Below are 17956 nucleotides of genomic sequence, written 5' to 3'. Positions count from 1 at the left end.
TACATGATAAAAAACACATCCAATATAGGGCAGTACCAGGATAAAAAATTAATCTTAATTACTGATCAAAATCATCTGGTTGTAAAATAAGATATTCAATTTGTAAAATTGTTTTTAATATATATTGATATACATATGTACATACACACAATAGGCAAAAAGAAAATCAATTTTACAAATTGAATATCTTATTTTACAGCCGAATATTTTAAAAATTCTTTTTAATCTTAAAATCTAGTTAAAGATATATGTGGGTGTGTGTTTTGAATGGGGGCTGTGTTCTGATTGGGTGGGGATGTGTTTTGAGTGGATGGGCTGGTCTCAGCTACCAGCCTTAGACCTGAACTGGTGAGTTGTGCTGCTTTTGTTCGGCTCCGTGTTTGTGGTGGTGCCACACTCCCACCCAATCAGAACACAGCCCCCATTCAAAAAACACTCCCACCCAATCAGAACACAGCTAAGCCCCCACCCAATCAGAGCACACCTCCACCCCATCAGAACACAGCCAAGCCTCCACCCACAGAACACACCCCCTCTGGCAGTTTAAAAAAGAAGAAAAAACAGCCACTATCACACACTTCTCCCAGAAGAGAACGAAGCTGAAGTCACCAGCCTGAGGATGACGGATGACATTTCGTCGAAACGTTGCCCTGATACCTCCAATTCTACGCGGGGAAAAACCCGAATGACCAAAGATCTACATACAAACACCTGCGAAAAACTCAGCACACACACGCGCGCGCACACACACAGAGACATATTTACACAGAAAAAAGAAACTGTTTCTGGAAATCTGGCTCAGATTTCTGCCCATTCTATAGTAAACCAACTAAGATTAGTGGTTTTTACTCCCACATAAGTATACAGAGAACATTGTTATACAAGGGATAAATCTGTTTAATTCATTTTATTCTATAAATGTGGGGAAGATACTTCCCACTCACAAAAAAGAGAGAAATTAATAGGCCTTTGTGCATGGATGCAAGCACAAGGAAACATACATACCGTATATACTTGAGTATAAGCCGACTCGAGTATAAGCCGAGACCCCCAATTTCACCCCCAAAAACTGAAAAAAGTTATTGACTCGAGTATAAGCCGATCCGCCGTTCTGCAAGCCTCCGCCGCCGGCGGAGGCTGGATCTGCGCTCTGCAAGCCTCTGCCGCCAGCAGAGGCTCGATCCGCCATTTTGCAAGCCTGAATACACAGGAATACCCTGTGTGGCCGCGGCTCTCGGGGAAGCCCTGGCTGTCCGCTTCCTCGCTCCACGCTGCCATTCGGGGCCCGCGCGTTCCCCGGGCAAATCGCGGCGCCCAGCAGGCGAGGAAACACGCCCGCTCCAGTCGCCCCCCCTTCCCTCAGGAGACGCGAAGCAAGTGACCACCCGGAGCTTACCGAGGACTTGCGCGCGGCCGAGGCTTCGGTGCTTCCAGGATCGCGCGCACCTCTCCCAAGCCGCCGCCGTCCGGAGACCTGCCGAAGTTTGGGGAGGTTTGGGGAGGTGCGCGCGCACCTCCCCAAACCTCCCCAAACGTCGGCAGGTCTCCGGACCTCCGCGCCCTGCCTGCCTGCTTCTTTCCGCTGCGGAAAGAAGCAGGCAGGCAGGGCGCGGAAGTCCGGAGACCTGCCGACGTTTGGGGAGGTTTGGGGAGGTGCCCAAACCTCCCCAAACGTTGGCAGGTCTCCGGACCTCCGCGCCCTGCCTGCCTGCTTCTTTCCGCTGCGGAAAGAAGCAGGCAGGCAGGGCGCGGAGGTCCGGAGAACTGCCGACGTTTGGGGAGGTTTGGGGAGGCGCGCACCTCCCCAAACCTCCCCAAACTTTGGCAGGTCTCCGGACGGCGGTGGCTTGGGAGAGGTGCGCGCGATCCCGGAAGCACCAAAGCCTCGGCCGCGCACAAGTCCTCGGTAAGTTTTTTTGTTGACTGGAGTATAAGCCGAAGTGGAATTTTTCAGCCCAAAAAGTGGGCTGAAAAATTCGGCTTATACTCAAGTATATACGGTACTTATTTTTAAGTCCCACTGAGCTCAGTAACTTTTACTCCCTGATAAGAATGTGTAACACCTAGCATGCTAGTCTCTTTCTCTTCATTTATCACCTCCATGTGCCTATAACTGTCATTCTATCTTGCCATAAATATTTTTTTCTGACTATTGTAAAGTTCCTGATTTGATCATCTTTGCTTGCCAAAGAGAATCTGCACTTACCCTGTAGTTGAAAATAGAGTTGAGTCAACTAATTTTCATTCCCCCTCAATCCTGTCTCCATTTCAGCCTCTTGCTTTCTTTGGTTTCTTCTTATAATTCATTACGATTTTAAAGTATTCTTGGATCTCCCAGTGGTAATTTTCATTCATGTATAATTATTAATGGAAAAATCCTCACGAAAGTTTTAGGTAACATAGTTCTTAGTCCAGTATTATTCTAGAAACCTTAAGAGTGTTTTTTTTAAAAAAATCAAATGTTGAACTGAATATTTCCTTTGTTCAGTTTCTCAAATTAATATACATAATCTTTGTTAGCTATATTTGATTAACAAACAAATGCCATATAGATTGAAAACTCCTTTTATTAGAACATCTACAGGAACAGAATCTTAAAAGTATGAATGTGCTTTTCTTCTTCTCTTTATTCTCAGGTAAATTAGGGAGGGGCCGTCTGAGGTATTTTCTTAAGTTTGTTTCTTGGAATGGGTCCTAGTTGTGCTTGAGTATTACCTTAGTAATGAATGTTGTCCTTCAAGGCTATTCTCTATTCCATTTGCCTTTCCTCTTTCTTTCTTTCTTTTTTTTTACTTCTGTGAGATAGATCAGGCTGAGAGAGAATGACTTGCTCACAGTCATCCAGTGACTTTCATGGCTTAGAGTTGACTAGAATGCAAGGCACCCCAGTAATAAGAACACAGTGCAACAAACTCTATTCATATTTTTTTTCAAATGACAATATAACATTTATTTAAAGGCTTTGAAACTTAGCATTCCCTACTCTGGGAATGCTCCAAATATTTGAAGTACCTGGATGGGAAGGTTGCTTGCACAAGGAAACTGTATTCTTGGGTTGGATAATTTCACATTCAAATATATGAATTCAAATAATGACTACAGATAATATCAACTATTATAGCTCTAAAGTTTTCAGAGGAAAGATGCTACATACCTGGTTCTTTTCTGCCTGTTTTTTCAAACCTTCTGTCTCCCCTAAAAAATTAGAAAAATAAATATACAAGAATGCTTTTTCAGGAGAAATATTTCATTTTCAAAACTTAAAAGAAAATTCAAGCTAGAAATTCAAGAATGTATGGAGACAGAATAATGAAAACCATTCTGGAGATGAACTTATTAAAATATTTGCATTATATCAATTTGTTCAATATTTAGTTATATTAAACAGGTTCTTAGAATTAATTCATATTATCAATACATGTATTCTATTTTATTGCACATTAATGCAGAAGATAGATACACACAGATCCTTGTGTTTTCTGCATGATTCTACAAGATCAAATGTAACCAATGTGAACAGAACTCTCCACTATTTACCCTTTTCTTTCTTCTTATATTATTTAAATTATATATGAATCAGTTATTTTCTCCCATAATGTTGTTGTTCTCCCATAATATAATTGTTTGTTCCTTAGCACTACAGATTCACATGACATTTTCCAATAACACAGATATACCTGCTATTGAAACAAATCTAAAGCCCTTGAGTTCACATGCTGTTCTGTTTGTTGAATACCAACACAGATTTCCAGCATGCAAAGCAACTATTAGCAAGTTCAATTCTTGTTCATGCACTTGGTGAAATATGAAAGCAAGTACTAATCTACGTTCCTGAGAAAACCATCAACTTCAAAAAAAGTTCTATAATTTCTAACAAGTAACATTTTAACATATTTTTAAGTCACCAATACTACATAATACCTTCCATTTTAATATATTTATTTAAGTCAATAATATTTTATATCTTGTGAAAGCAATATATTTTACAAAATAATCTGGATTTTATGAGTCCACACTTCTCAAGAATAATAAGAATCTTAGGGCTATTTCTAATGTTAACAAAGTAAAACTATTTTATTATGAATATACCCTGTGATAGGATCTGCTACCAGTGCTAAATCTGGTAATACATTCATTCATTTCTTCCCTTGTAATCTGAACTGTAGTAAAATTATTCAGTATAGTATACATTAAAAATACAAAAGTTGTAATAAAATAAAGCATACTTTCATATACACAAATAGAGGCAAACACTGGTCACATTCTGATTTAATATTTTAAGAAATATACTCTTGTAAACATATTCAAGATTCCACCAAGGCATGAACATCAAAGCACAGCCAGGACTGCTCCATTAAAAAAGCAAACAATTTCATTATACTATATATGATTTTAGAATTACCTTTCTTCCCAGCTCTGTGACCTATGCATTTCTCTGCCCCCTCCTCTTCCAAATCCACCTTCCACATCGTCAAAACTTCTTTGGTAGAAAGCACTTTCTCCTCGACCTCTGCCTAAAAGATAAAACAGAACTGTTTCCTCATTACCTTTCACAATTTTCAAAACTGAATTTAAATATTATTTTAGCAGATATACAGATGAAATATATTAAAAGGTACAAATGTTGTATCTCCCTACCAAATTTAGTGGAGGAAGGGTGTGAAAATATAGTTTATCTCCATCATCCATTACAATTTTCTACACAAGTCTTCCTTAATTTGCTGCTCTCTGGATATAAGTGCTCAGCTCTTAGTAGTGTCCATTTATTCGAAAGGCACTCAAATTGGGAAAGCATGGCATAGATTTCCTATCTAAGCTACACACAGCCTATGTGATTTCTATATAGATATTTTCCATATAGATACAGAACACTCAACTCCTTTTCTGTCAATCTATTCATTTGCTGAATTCAATATTACCCAGCTAATCTACATGAAAGACAAACCACTGGGCCATGACTGACAATTTATCGAAGAAGAGTATTTGTTGGCAATGTGACAATGCTGAGATCTCAGTGTTTCTCCCACCATATTTTATTTTTACAGACATTTTCAATGTATTACTCTTTCATTTCTCAAACCAAACAATGCATCTTCTATTCTTCTCTCTCTGATGAAACAAGCAAGTAAAGCCAAGTCCTGCAACATCAACATGCCAGCATTTAAAGAAAACTTTGAAATCAACTTTCTTCTGCTTGACTTGATGTAACATTTATTATTTATCTTTAAAGAATGATAAAGCATCCTGGTTATATTTGTGGTGCGCTGAGCACGATATGAATAGATTTAGAGAAAGAGGCAAGAAAATAAGCATGGGTGAGGATGGTTGCTGATCAATCATAGAAACACTCCTTAACATAGGCAGATTCAGTTATGAACTGAAGCAAAAGAGGTGGTGGCATTGCATCTTCACAGGAATGGGACTTGGATTTTAAGCTATGTTTCTTTTACATTTTATAAATATATTAGACTTGTTAGATGGTTTAGCAAACATTTTATTTTCTGCTGAAAATTAGAGAGAAGCTGTCCTGCTATTATTAGGCAATCTGCTGCCAAATTTCAGCAATTAAATACTTAAGGTGGGAACTAAAAGCTGCAAACAAGGAGTGGGGTTTTATACAGCATAGCATTTACAGGTTTCACATTTCTGAACTGCCCATCTCCCTCAAAGAAGGGCTTTGGATGACGTACAACAAAATATCAAAAGATTAAAATAGTATATAAAAATTAAAATGTTAAGAATTAAAATTTTATAATTAATTTTTTTTTTAAAAAAAGGCAAGAATAATTAAACCCTGTTAAAACTTAGTTGACAAAGGCAAAGGTAGGGCTCTCATGGCAATGACCAACCACATGACTGTGTGCTCCTTTGGGCTCTCTACACAGGGCAGCAAAGACATTTTTAATCCCTTTTTGGAAGGCCATGAAAGTGGGCTCTGCCTCACCTCCAGGGGGAGAATATTCTAGAAGATGGGAGCAATGGCAGTGAAGACTCTCCTCTTATACTCCACAAGTTGCAGTTCTTTAACTGACAGGGTCTGTAACATACCTTCCCTGCCTGACCAGGTGGGATGTGCCTATGTAATGGGATGAAGCAGGTTCTGTAGACAGCCTGGTTTCATGCCATGTAGGGCTTTATAGGTCATAACCAATACCTTGAATTGGGCCCAGAAGCAAACTTCCAGCCATACAGTTTGCAAAATAGAAGTGTTCTGTGCCCTTCTTTGGGCACCCAATATAGCTCGTGCAGCCACACTTTGCACCAGTTTTATTTGTCAAATTTATATGGCTGTCCATCTCACAAACTAGCGATTTTAAGCAGTGTATAACAAAGCTAAAAAAAACCTATATTTTCAGTACAATTATTAATATTATTGGTGAAACATTAAAAACTATAAAACATAAAAGTAACAGAAAAAATAAATATAAATATTGAGGGAAGAGTTACTAATATTGGAGCCACCCCAAAATTTCACCCGGTCTTGAGAGACTTTCAGAAAGTCAAAAGGGATGAAACTATCCTTACTCTAGGAGAATGTTCCATAAAGTGGGCATCGCAACAGGAAAAGCCTGATGCCTAGGAACCACCAAGTGTAGCTCTATAATCAATGGAACATGCAGAATGCCATCTCTGCTAGATATGGTAGGGTAGGGAAATGTAACTGGGGAGAGGCAATCCCTCAAATAACCCAGCCCCATGCCATGTAGGGCTTTAAAACTGGCATCCTGAATTGGACTTGGAAATAGATTTGCAACTAATGCAGTTCACAGAGCAAGGGTGTAAAATGTGTTCTTCTAGAAACACACATAACTGCCTCTGCTGCTGCATTCTATACCAGCAGAAACGTTTGGATACTATTCAAGGCAGCACTACGTAGACTACATTACAGTAGTTTAACTGGGAAATCACTATGGCATGAGCGACTATGAATAGAATCCCTCAATCTAGGAACAAATACAACTGGTACACAATGCAAAGTTGAGCAAAGGCCCTCCTAGACTAACTCTAGTCATGACTGCTATCTGCTCTTTGAATAGGAATTGCGAGCCTACAAGAACCTCTGGACTGCCTATGGGATCCATCTGGGTCAATGCAATCCCATCCAGCACCAGAGATGTTTCAGGCCTAGAACTGAGGGGTCCCTGGCAAGTCAGGGTTCTTGTCTTGGCAGGGTTCACCTGAAATCTTTGTACCTCAGGCACTGGGATAAGATGAACATAGTATCATTTGATTTGGCTAGGGCAAAGATGTACAGTGGGATATCATCAGTGGATGGATGATAACTCATTCCATGGTAATGGATGAGCTCACCCAGTGGCCTCATTTTGATGATGAATAGGGGCTGGCCTCTGAGACTGCAAGGACCAAGGGCATGATCTCTCCCCCACTCACCACTGACTGGAATTGACCCTGGAAAAAGGAGGTGAATCAGTACAACACCATGCCGCCCATCCCCAATGCCTTGAGCTGTTCTAGGTGGATATCATGCCAATGGTATTTAAAGCTGCAGAGAGGTCAGTTGGGCAAAAATAGATGCACAACCCTCATCCCACCATGCCAGAGAGCATCCAAAAGCATGACTAATGACATTTCTGTCTCATACCCGGTTCTGAATCCTTACTGAAAATATCCAGATAATCTGTTTCATCCAAGGTCCTCTGAAGCTGTTGTATAACCAGCTTCTCAACTACCTTTTCCAGAAAAGGGAGGCTAAATATTAGACAAAAATTGTCCAGAAAAGTGAGATCCACTGATGGCTTGAGAAGGCCTTCTTAAGAAGTAATGAAACCCCTTCAGTTGAACAATATACCAGTGCTAAAATCCAATCACGCAACACCTGCCCCCGGCAGCCTTAACCATCAGGAGAGGAAGGATCTAAATAGCAGGTGGCTGACTCACAGTCTTAAGAAACCTGTACACTTTGACAGCCAATATGTTTAAACTAATTCCAGATAACCAGGCAAAACAGACCAGACATCTCCCCTAGATCTGCAACAAGGCCAGCATCCAACTATGAGCAAATATGAGTAACTTTGAGAGACGCTGAACAAATTCTTCTGCACACTCCTGCAAGGGGTTTTCTGAACCCCCTTTACCTATGAGCGTAGTGTCACATGAAATAGGGCCACAGGATGGCTATCTATAGACACAATAAATGTGGAGAAGTACTGATGCTTTGTCACTTTTACCATCAAAAGGTAGGTACTGTAGTGACTCTAACCTGTATCTGGTCAGGTTCATCCCCTGTAAGTAACATTCTACATTTCTCTTCTCTTGTTTCATCTTCCTTAATTCCTCTATAAACCACAGGGGATAGGTCACATAGGTACAATCTGATCCAAGACTTCAGCCACCATCTTATTCCAAGTGGCAACCAACACTTCAGATACAACAGACCAGTGGGAACAACTCCCATCCCCTTCTGAAATGCATCAGAGCCCACCAGTTACTGGGGTCAGGTTTATTTATTTATTTATTTTAATTCCATTTATATCCCGCCCTTCTCCGAAGACTCAGGGCGGCTTACAAGCTGTAATGGTCTGGCTTCCCTGTAGTGGATGGTAGTGCCAGAGAATCCCATGGTAATCTGGGTGGGATCTGACCATGACAAAGGGGAGACCAAAAGCTCTCCCAATTTCAGATCTCATAATCACTGTTGCAACAGGAATACCAGAACCTCATTTGGTAAATTTTAGATGACTATGCTATCCAGTGAGGGCAGAAATTGTTTATTACAACTGGAGCATTCGGGAATGTGTTTACGACATTCCAGTTATAAAGCACTTTCATTTTATCTTTATTTCTAGATAGATTACATGTTTAATATTAATAAACTAGAACAACTGAGCACTGGCTAGAAACATTATGAATTACTATTCAGAATTATACAGCACTCATCTTTTCTCATATTATACATTTTTAACTTTCTATTACAAATGTTTGGGATATGTTCTCTGTATTAGCTTATATTTACTATTTTTAACTTTTGGTTTTTCTTTCATTCAAAATAAAAAAACTATGTATATTTATAGCAAAGATATGTTGTTCAATTCCTTAAAAAGCCCATAGAAATAACATTTTGTTTACAAAAACTATCTCACCTCGACCTCTAGAGGAACTTCGACCTCGCGGAGCCCCCACCACTGTTCCTCCTCCTCGTCCCATCAATCGTAGGACAGCAGCACTATTTACAGATACTGAAAAATTTCTCTGCCAAAAGTAAGAAATAAGTAACAAAAACATTTCTGAAGATATCATCAAATTAAAACATATTGAAAAACCAGTGAAGCACCTAATCAATATGAGAAGTAATGACTAAAACAGAGGAATAATGACTGATGTCTTAAAAATATTTAAAGCATTTAAGACTGAAATAAATTATTGCACACAAAAAAGTAAATTAGAAAAGGCAGTGAATGAAAGATAAAATATCAGTAAACAATAATTATAATATTTAAAATTCATGGTTTCATTATTTGAATAATTAAATAATTGATCATAAAACAAACAAAAACACTATCATTATCTGAAATAAATGCAAATGACCTTAGTTTTAAAAAGGAAAGAAAAAAGAAAAAATACTAAAACAATAACTGTGAACTGAAGAGGCTTCTTGGATGAGAAGCGAGACATCTTCAAGAAAAAAACCAAAGAAAGTCCAGTTGCCTTTGAAAAAGCAGTTTTGGGACAACCATGACTTAAATGACTGAAAATCTCCATAGACTAAAACAATAAGTAAAAACAATATTGAGTTCTAGATTTTTTGAACCCAAATGGTGGTCACAGGTAGTCTTGGACTTACAACCATTCAATTAACAGCCATTTGAAGTTGCAATGGAACTGAGAAAAGTGAACTATGATCAGTCTTTGCACTTACAATCTTTGCAATATCCCCTTGGTCACATGATCAAACTTAGGGTGTTTCGCAATGGTATACATTTACAATGGTTGCAGCATCTGGGGGGGGGGGATGTCAATGATTACCACTTGCAATCTTCCCAAGGGGAAATAAAGTCTATGGGGGAAGCAGCATGATTTGCTTAATAGTTATTTTCTTAATAATCAAAGCAAATAAAATCATAAAATCAGGCATGACTCAATTAATAACCATATTGCTTAACAAACGAAGTTCTGATCCCAATTCTGGCCATAGGTGGAGCATTATCCATATATTAAATTATTTATCAAATTAAATTTTTGGTTGTTTTCCTTCCATTGCCAATTATAAAACGGCTATTGGTAGAAGCTTCTCAAACAGAGTCTTTGATTCAGTGGTAAAGGACACACAAAAGAATTTAAAATTCAGTGACCGCCATTCCATTACAAAGAAAGTTTATTTAGAAACAGTTACAGAAAAGTTGGAGATGGCTGACATACATCAGCTACATGGGTGGCTCCATGTTTATGATCTTTTTATTAAAGAATGACATAGAGAAAATCAGCTACAGTTCTAGTGTGATAGTCAATGTAGTATAATGATTAAAGAGCTTGCTTGGATAAAGAGTTCTTTGGCACCAGAATGGTGTTATGAATGCATATAACATATAAAAATGTACTGTGTAGTGTGGTACTCAAAATACCGAATTGGAATTAGGGAAATTTAGGTTCAAGTCCCCATTCAACCATGGAGCTTGTTAAATTATTCTGAGTCAACAGCCATCTTTCAGCCCAACCTGCTTCACAAAATTGTTTTGTGAATAAATAGGGGGAGGCCCCCATATTGGCCTCTTTGAGCTTCTAGAAGGTGAGTTCAATAATTACAGTAACATAACAATGCAGTGTTATGCTGAACAATGCTGAAGTTCAAATAAACAATATTTTAATGCTTTGAAACCAACAAATTAGTGTTATGTTAGTAAATTTGAATTTAATCATCCCTATTTCTCTCTAATATCCCTATTTCTCTCCTTCTAATATGCATGTAAGGAGATTAGAAACATGTTTTATAATTTAATTTAATTGCAATTTAAACTAACATCACTTTGGTGTATGATTCAGTCATCAAATCAATTGCAAGTAGTCCTCAAGGTATGACTGTAGTTCAGACATGTCAAACTCGTGACATCATGTGACATCGCGCGATGTATCGGAACTTTTTCCCATTGCCGGCAATGGGATGGGCGCGGTTTCTGCGTGACGCTCCGGCCCGCGGGCCGGCAGTTTAACACCCCTGCTGTAGTTAAATCCAGAATTACATTTGTATCTCATGGCAGCTGTTGAGCAGATCAGTGACCACACCCAATTTTACAACTTTTTTGTGTATTTAGTGTGTATTTAATACAACCTTTCCCTATATTTATTTTGTGGTTCTGCTCTGGAAGTTCTTCAACATGAAGTCAAGGCATTTGTTTCCAGAATTCAGGAACATGGTTTCAAATAAACTATCATCTGAACTATGATGCTGGCAACTGTAATGCTGGCTCTACAGTCTGATGTTTTTTAATAAGATCAGATGAAACAGTAGGTATATTAAACGTCATCTTAGAATCTCTAATGAGTAAAGTATAGTAGTGTTAGGGAAGATTTATTGGATCAGAGAAATGTATCCTGGAAAGAATTAATCAATTCTAGAAATGCTAACTTTGCTTTATAGGGCTATAATAGAAGTGCTTTTCCATCAAGAGATGACTGAATGTTTCTATGGTATCTGAAAATAACACATTTGAACAACACTGGAAAGTACTGATGCTCTTTCCTTGGGATGGTGTAACATGGCCTGGGTCCGGGATATTTGAGGGAACACCTGCTGCCGGCATCAAACGCCCTTCGCCCAGTGCGCTCCCACAGGGAGGGTCTGCTCAGGGTCCCGCCGGTAAGAGATTGCCGGCGGGTGACACCCAGGGATAGGGCCTTCTCGGTGGGAGCGCCTGCCCTCTGGAACCAGCTGCCGGTGGAGCTGAGAACTGCCCCCGACCTCCGATCATTCCGCCGGGGCCTGAAGACCTGGCTCTTCGAGCTCTCGGGCCCAGACTGAGGAGAAATTTTTAATTTGGGGTTCTTTTTAACTGACTACAGGGTCAATTTAATATTTTTAATTTGGTTCTTAATTTTTGTATTTTGGATTTTTAATTTCCCTGTAAACCGCCCTGAGTCCTCAGGGAATAGGGCGGTATATAAATATAACTAAATAAATAAATAAATAAATAAATAAATTGCTAAGTTAATCAATACTTTGGATATCTCCAGTTAAATTATTTTAATACACGTACTAAATCTCTCTTTGAAAATGTTCTATAAACTTTAGCTGGTGCAAAATTCTGTGATGAAATAGTTAAAATAAATTTAAATGATCAATACTTTAATATTGCCACTGAAATAAAATCTAGGTATATTTTTGAGATCAGCTCTTATTGATTTTGACTTTTAATTAGGCTATTCTATTAGGACAATAAAACTCCAATGACTCCCAGATGATATCAGTTCTTTGCATCTTTTACAGTCCAGATCCAATTGCCCTATCTATAAGAAGCTAGAAAACAATATTCCAGAATGTATAGGAGTCTTCTTATTCTCAGTGAGTTGACCTTTTCACTAGGGTATTCATAGTCCTTGATTTACAACTGTTCATTTTAGGGCCGTTCAAAATTACAATAGCCACGGATTGGGTGCTTTATGACCGATAAAACATCCTCATCCATCATAAATGGTTGTGCTGTGCCCTATGGTCATGTGTCTGCATGTTAGGCAGGTCAGCTTTATGACCTGTTGCAGCATGCCATGGTCATATGACTGTGATTCATGCTGTTTTATGCCAGTTTCCTGCAAAAAAATACTCAAATGAATGGGTTTGTTTAATGACCACAGCATTCATTTAATGGCCATGGAATTCAATTAACAACTGCACCATTCATTTAATGACCATTATGAAAAAGACTAGCACATTACTTCCAGTTACATGGGTACCTTAAGACCATAATGACTTATGACCAGATTTCAAGTCCCAATTATGGTTGTATGTTTAGGACTACCTGCAGAATATGCTACCTTGAGACATTATGCAGTTAACTAATGAAAATGGGACCTTTTTATATATGATATGCCAACTTTGGAACCCACTCTAGATAAACTTAGGTGGCACGTCATGTTCCGTTTCACGCAAAGTATCAGCATCATTCATAAAGTTGCAGAACAGATTTGTTCAAACCTGTACATAAGAATCTGGTCAACTAATGGCCAGCACCAAATTGGTAGATAAAAGTCAATAGAATTCAAGAAGGAATGAACTTAGATGTCTTCTGGCAATGCAAAGACTACATGGATGATACATTTACCTCTGTCCCTCAGTTTTCTACATGTATCCTGCAATTGCTTTTCAAACTAACAAGTTTCTACCAATAATAATGTTAAAATAATAATGAAAATGATAATAATATACAATTATTGAAATTATTGTTAAATATACAATATATATATATATTTATCAGAAAGGCAAAGAAAAATGAAATAAGTGAAATAAAGAATAAGTCTAATATATACTCTGTGTGATGTATGTGTGTATGATAAAGAATAGTGTGTGTGTGTGTGTGTGTGTATTCTTATCTTTTACTTCATAATGAGACTTACTAAGTAGAATGAGACTGTAAAATCAGAACTGCTATATATTTTTTACTTTGTGATACATTAATAAATTTAAACAAGAAAAAACCCTGAACATTTGAAATGGAATTAAAGGCTTTTTTCGGTCAACTCATATATTTGGAATATCATTTAAAATTCTTTAATTTTAATATGGGCCAATATAAAATTTCATGTGATAGTAGACGCATTTAGAATATATGGCACGGGTGTCAAACTCACGTCACATGACGTGTCGTGATGTATTGTGACTTTTTTGCCATTGCCGGTAATGGGGTGGGCATGGTTTTACTATGATGCATCCGGCCCATGGGCCGGCAGTTTGACACCCCTGATATATGGGAATACTTAATTTTTAAATTATAAAATAGTATAAAATAGTATATACTATCATGCATGATAATAAGGCAAATGTTTTATAGCTGAATTGATTCTACTAACCTGAATGGCAAATGTGCTATAATGAATAAATATTCTACTTTTCTATCATTAAATTCTGATGAAAAATATCCATTTTAAAAAACTAACCTGTTCTTCTTCTGTAAAAGGTACTAGTGCCAAAGGCGGTAGGGGCTCCTCTTGTAGAATGGGCAGAAACTCCTTATCCAGAAGGTCTGAGGGTATCTAAAGGGGAAATTAAAAAAAAGGAGAGGTTGCAGACCTGTAACAATAGATCTTTGAGTGGTCATCTATACCATCATACATATGGATGCTGTACATGAACTTGTTGACACTATTTAGAACAAATGGAAAGTTTGAGGGAAAAGTGCCCTTGGCTCCCAGTGTGCATATCCCAACAATTTAATTCCTGAGTTCTTAACAACTACCACAGCAGGTGAATAGGGAATAGAATGACCAACAGAAGAAAACATAAGCAATAGAGGAAAAAGTGGATTGTGTAACTTTACAGATGACCACTCAGAGAGCTACAATTTCAGGTAATCAACCTATCCTCCTACTTTGTGGTCTCTGCTAACAAAATATGGATGAGTAGGAACGTTATTTGCTGGGGGGGAAAGGCAGATATGTAAGAAATAAATAAAGCCAGGGCCAATCCATGAAATATGTGTTTTTTATTTGTATACCAAGTCAACTTTTTTAAATAGGGGGAGAGTTATGACAGAATGATTATAAAAGCTCTCTGGCAGAAAAGCTATGGAAAACATGATAGCTGTGTCTTAGTGTTTCCGCTTAAAACTTGGAACACTCAAAACTTGCCAATGTCACTTTGCAAACTATTTAGAAAATATGACAAAATCTCATAAACATCTGCAATAGTGTCTATGGCTTACAGAAAGATCTTACCTAGTCTAGACAGAAAAGCCTATACATCTTCAGACAGTAAAGAGAAAGTTCTAGTAGAATAGACAGTACTGAAAAGAAGGATGGAAGAGAAACAACCAGATTCAACTGAAAAAGCAAAATCACGCGGACAATTAGGGTGCAGTACAGCAAATGAACACATGCAGTACAGAGCAAGTTGGCAGAGAAATGGCAACCAAGAATGCCAATGACTGGATCAGCAGTCTGAGATTAAATGTTGTTAGGGTTAAAGAGTCTAGATACAAATAGATTCAAGACTATAGAAAGGTTCTTTTAATTGCTAGGATTGGTTATCTAAGCAAATATAGTTTGAGTAAACCTTTTAGAAACATTTAAACTATTTGCTGAACATGGAAACCCCATCAATAAAATGGGAATCTAAGATGGCTCTTAAAGACTGGAGAAAGGAACAGAGAAGCCGTTTGTTTCCAAGTAGAATAGAAACTGGAGGATGTTTTGCAGCAAGCAAACAATGTTGTGGTTATCTGCAAAAGCCATAAAGTAAGTACATTTCATTTAATACAAATGAATGTTATCTGCTGCACACCAAGCAAAACAGGTTCTCTAGAACTTCCCGAATGTTGTAATAGGCCTGGCTAACATGGGAACATGATACAGATGTCTTGATACATAATCATAGAAAGCCATAGCTGGCAACAGAATGAAAAATTCACTTATTCATACAGGAGACAATTCCTCTGGTTACAGAATTTAACACTCTTAAATATGAAGCTATCTATCTTTGAAGTTGATTGCCACTGATGGATATTACTTAGCTTAGAAAAGTGCTGATATTCCCCTTAATAGTTAGATGAAACTACTTGGGATATTAGTGATAAAGGCAGATTGTGATCCTAAAATACATAAGGAGCAGACCTTCACAAAATTAGATTACACAGAACAACTTGGGCACCACAACAGAATTGTATTAATCAGAAGATATAGCGAACCTTTTTGACTGCTAAGACTTTCAATATATTTATGAGAAATATGTCACTTTTATGAAAAAAATGCTACTTGTATATTAGAAATCACCTCTAGTGAGAACTCTGTTTCTTCAAACTCTATCTACAACTATCAGAAGTAAAAATCATAGAAGATAATAAGGAACACTCCCAGTGTGGTTATACTCAATTGCTGCTTTTTTAAAAAAAAAGAATGGGAATTTAATTCCCAGAAGAAAACATTAAAATTAAAGCACACTGAATTCAAGGTCAGATGAATTGGCTGATCACTGAAGTATATATTAAGGGTCCTGAAGTTGACTTCATTATTCTAAGTGTGTGTGTGTGTGTGTATATATATATATACATACATATACATACATACATATACATATATACATGCATATACATATATATATACATATATATATATATATATATATACATATACATATATACATATATATATACATACATATACACACATACATACATACACACACACACACACACAAACATGTTTGTGTTTATATATGTATATACACACAATTGGAAATAGGACTACTGTGACGAGGTCATTAAATGAATCACCCCCAATTTCACAATCTTTCTGCCTTGATCTTTAAGCAAATCACATGGCTTTTAAATGAATCTGGCTTCCCTCATTGACTTTGCTTTTTGGAAGCCCTCTGAGGCGGTTACAAATGACAATCACATGACCTGGAATGCAGCAACTGACATAAATACATGTGTATGAACTTTGATCATATGACAGTAGGGACAGTGCAATGGTTGTGAAGTGTGTGGACTGTTCATCAGTCATTTTTTCAGTTACATTATAACTTCAAACGGTCATTAAACAAATTGGCACAAGTCAAGGATTACCTATACTTTAAATTAGGATGGTCCCAACTCTCATAGTTTATCTAAGCTCTTAAAGAGCTGTGCCCAGATCTGGGACCACAAATATATGCAGGGACCTGTTTCTTGGTTAATTTGGGGATTATGATGGGTGATTTATTCTCAGTTGCCATATATTTTAGGTTTTGTATTATTGTAATTGTTTTTATTTTTAAATTTTAATTTACTTTTTTAATTATTAAAGAGTCACTTATTGAGATAGGCAGCCATACAAATTGAATGAAAACAGTTCTCTTCAACAACAAGCAAATAATAAAAAATGATATCAACACCTGCAAAACTCACAGTCAATATCAGGTCCACTGACAAAATGTTCATCAGTACCAACTCTGATTTACAATTCCTGGAAATTACATTATTTGCCATAGTGGAAGACCTGGGCAATAATCAAATAGGTAATCTGTAGTGTGAACTATGGCTGCTTGGTAAAAATACAATCTATTGCTAGGATTTGAAGAGCTGTATCAGCTGGTGGAAACATCAATGTCTAAGACTGTATCAGGCAGTATTGTAGAAGCGATATTCGGAAGCATTCATGAATAATGGAAGTGTCAACATCATCAGCAGGACAACCTCAAAAAAAGAATTCTCTTTCAGGGCTGCACACTAATATTATTTAAAATTTTCTCTGCAATAAGTACCATTACCTCAGCCAGGTTGAATGATGTGAATGTCACCATAGTAGCAAGCTTTATAACCCAGTAAGTTATACTTTTGAGAACTCAACACATAATGGCTGTGGCATATCAGCAATATAAAAAAATATAGTGTAGTGCAACAATGACAAGTGATAAGACTGATAATTGTGATAATATAGAATTCCACTCCAGAACCCCCCAAACTTGTAATATTTTGAATCCCCCCACTAAATTATAGGTAGTCCTTACTTAACATTTAGGGCCAGAATTTCTGTTCCTAAGCAAAGAGACTGTAAAGTGCAACATCAGATGACCATGCCTCCTGAACTGTAGCAAATCATTTGACAAAATCTGAGACTCTAGTAGAGAAAATATCAAAATACGGGTAGAGTATGTTATCATTAGATGGACAGAGCAAGTTGAACAATTATACTCAAGGAGTATTCATTAAAAGCTCCAGGTCAAGCTGAAAGAAAAATTGAGTGGCGTACCACAGGCCTATCCTGTTCAACACATTTCTAAAATGACTCAAATTAGAAGTTATAAAATATGACT

The 17956-nt window shown here is 37.4% G+C and overlaps 1 protein-coding gene across 2 annotated transcripts in view; it reads right to left on the bottom strand.

Annotated features, from left to right (window-relative positions):
• GIGYF2 (GRB10 interacting GYF protein 2) overlaps window positions 1-17956 on the bottom strand; it is a 100562-nt gene that overhangs the window by 47171 nt on the left and 35435 nt on the right. For both annotated transcript variants that reach the window (XM_081328391.1, XM_081328392.1), the window contains 4 exons: window positions 14104-14199; window positions 9102-9210; window positions 4403-4514; window positions 3155-3195 (listed from right to left, as the gene is read on the bottom strand). In XM_081328391.1, coding sequence (XP_081184517.1) covers window positions 3155-3195; window positions 4403-4514; window positions 9102-9210; window positions 14104-14199 — 358 coding nt within the window. The remainder of the gene's footprint in view (window positions 1-3154; window positions 3196-4402; window positions 4515-9101; window positions 9211-14103; window positions 14200-17956) is intronic.

The sequence above is a fragment of the Vipera berus genome (genome assembly GCF_964194415.1).
Source record: "Vipera berus genome assembly, chromosome: 5".
NCBI classification, from domain to species: domain Eukaryota; kingdom Metazoa; phylum Chordata; class Lepidosauria; order Squamata; family Viperidae; genus Vipera; species Vipera berus.
The sequence above is the reverse complement of the archived record's forward strand: the minus strand, read 5'-3'. Positions and strand labels throughout refer to the sequence as shown.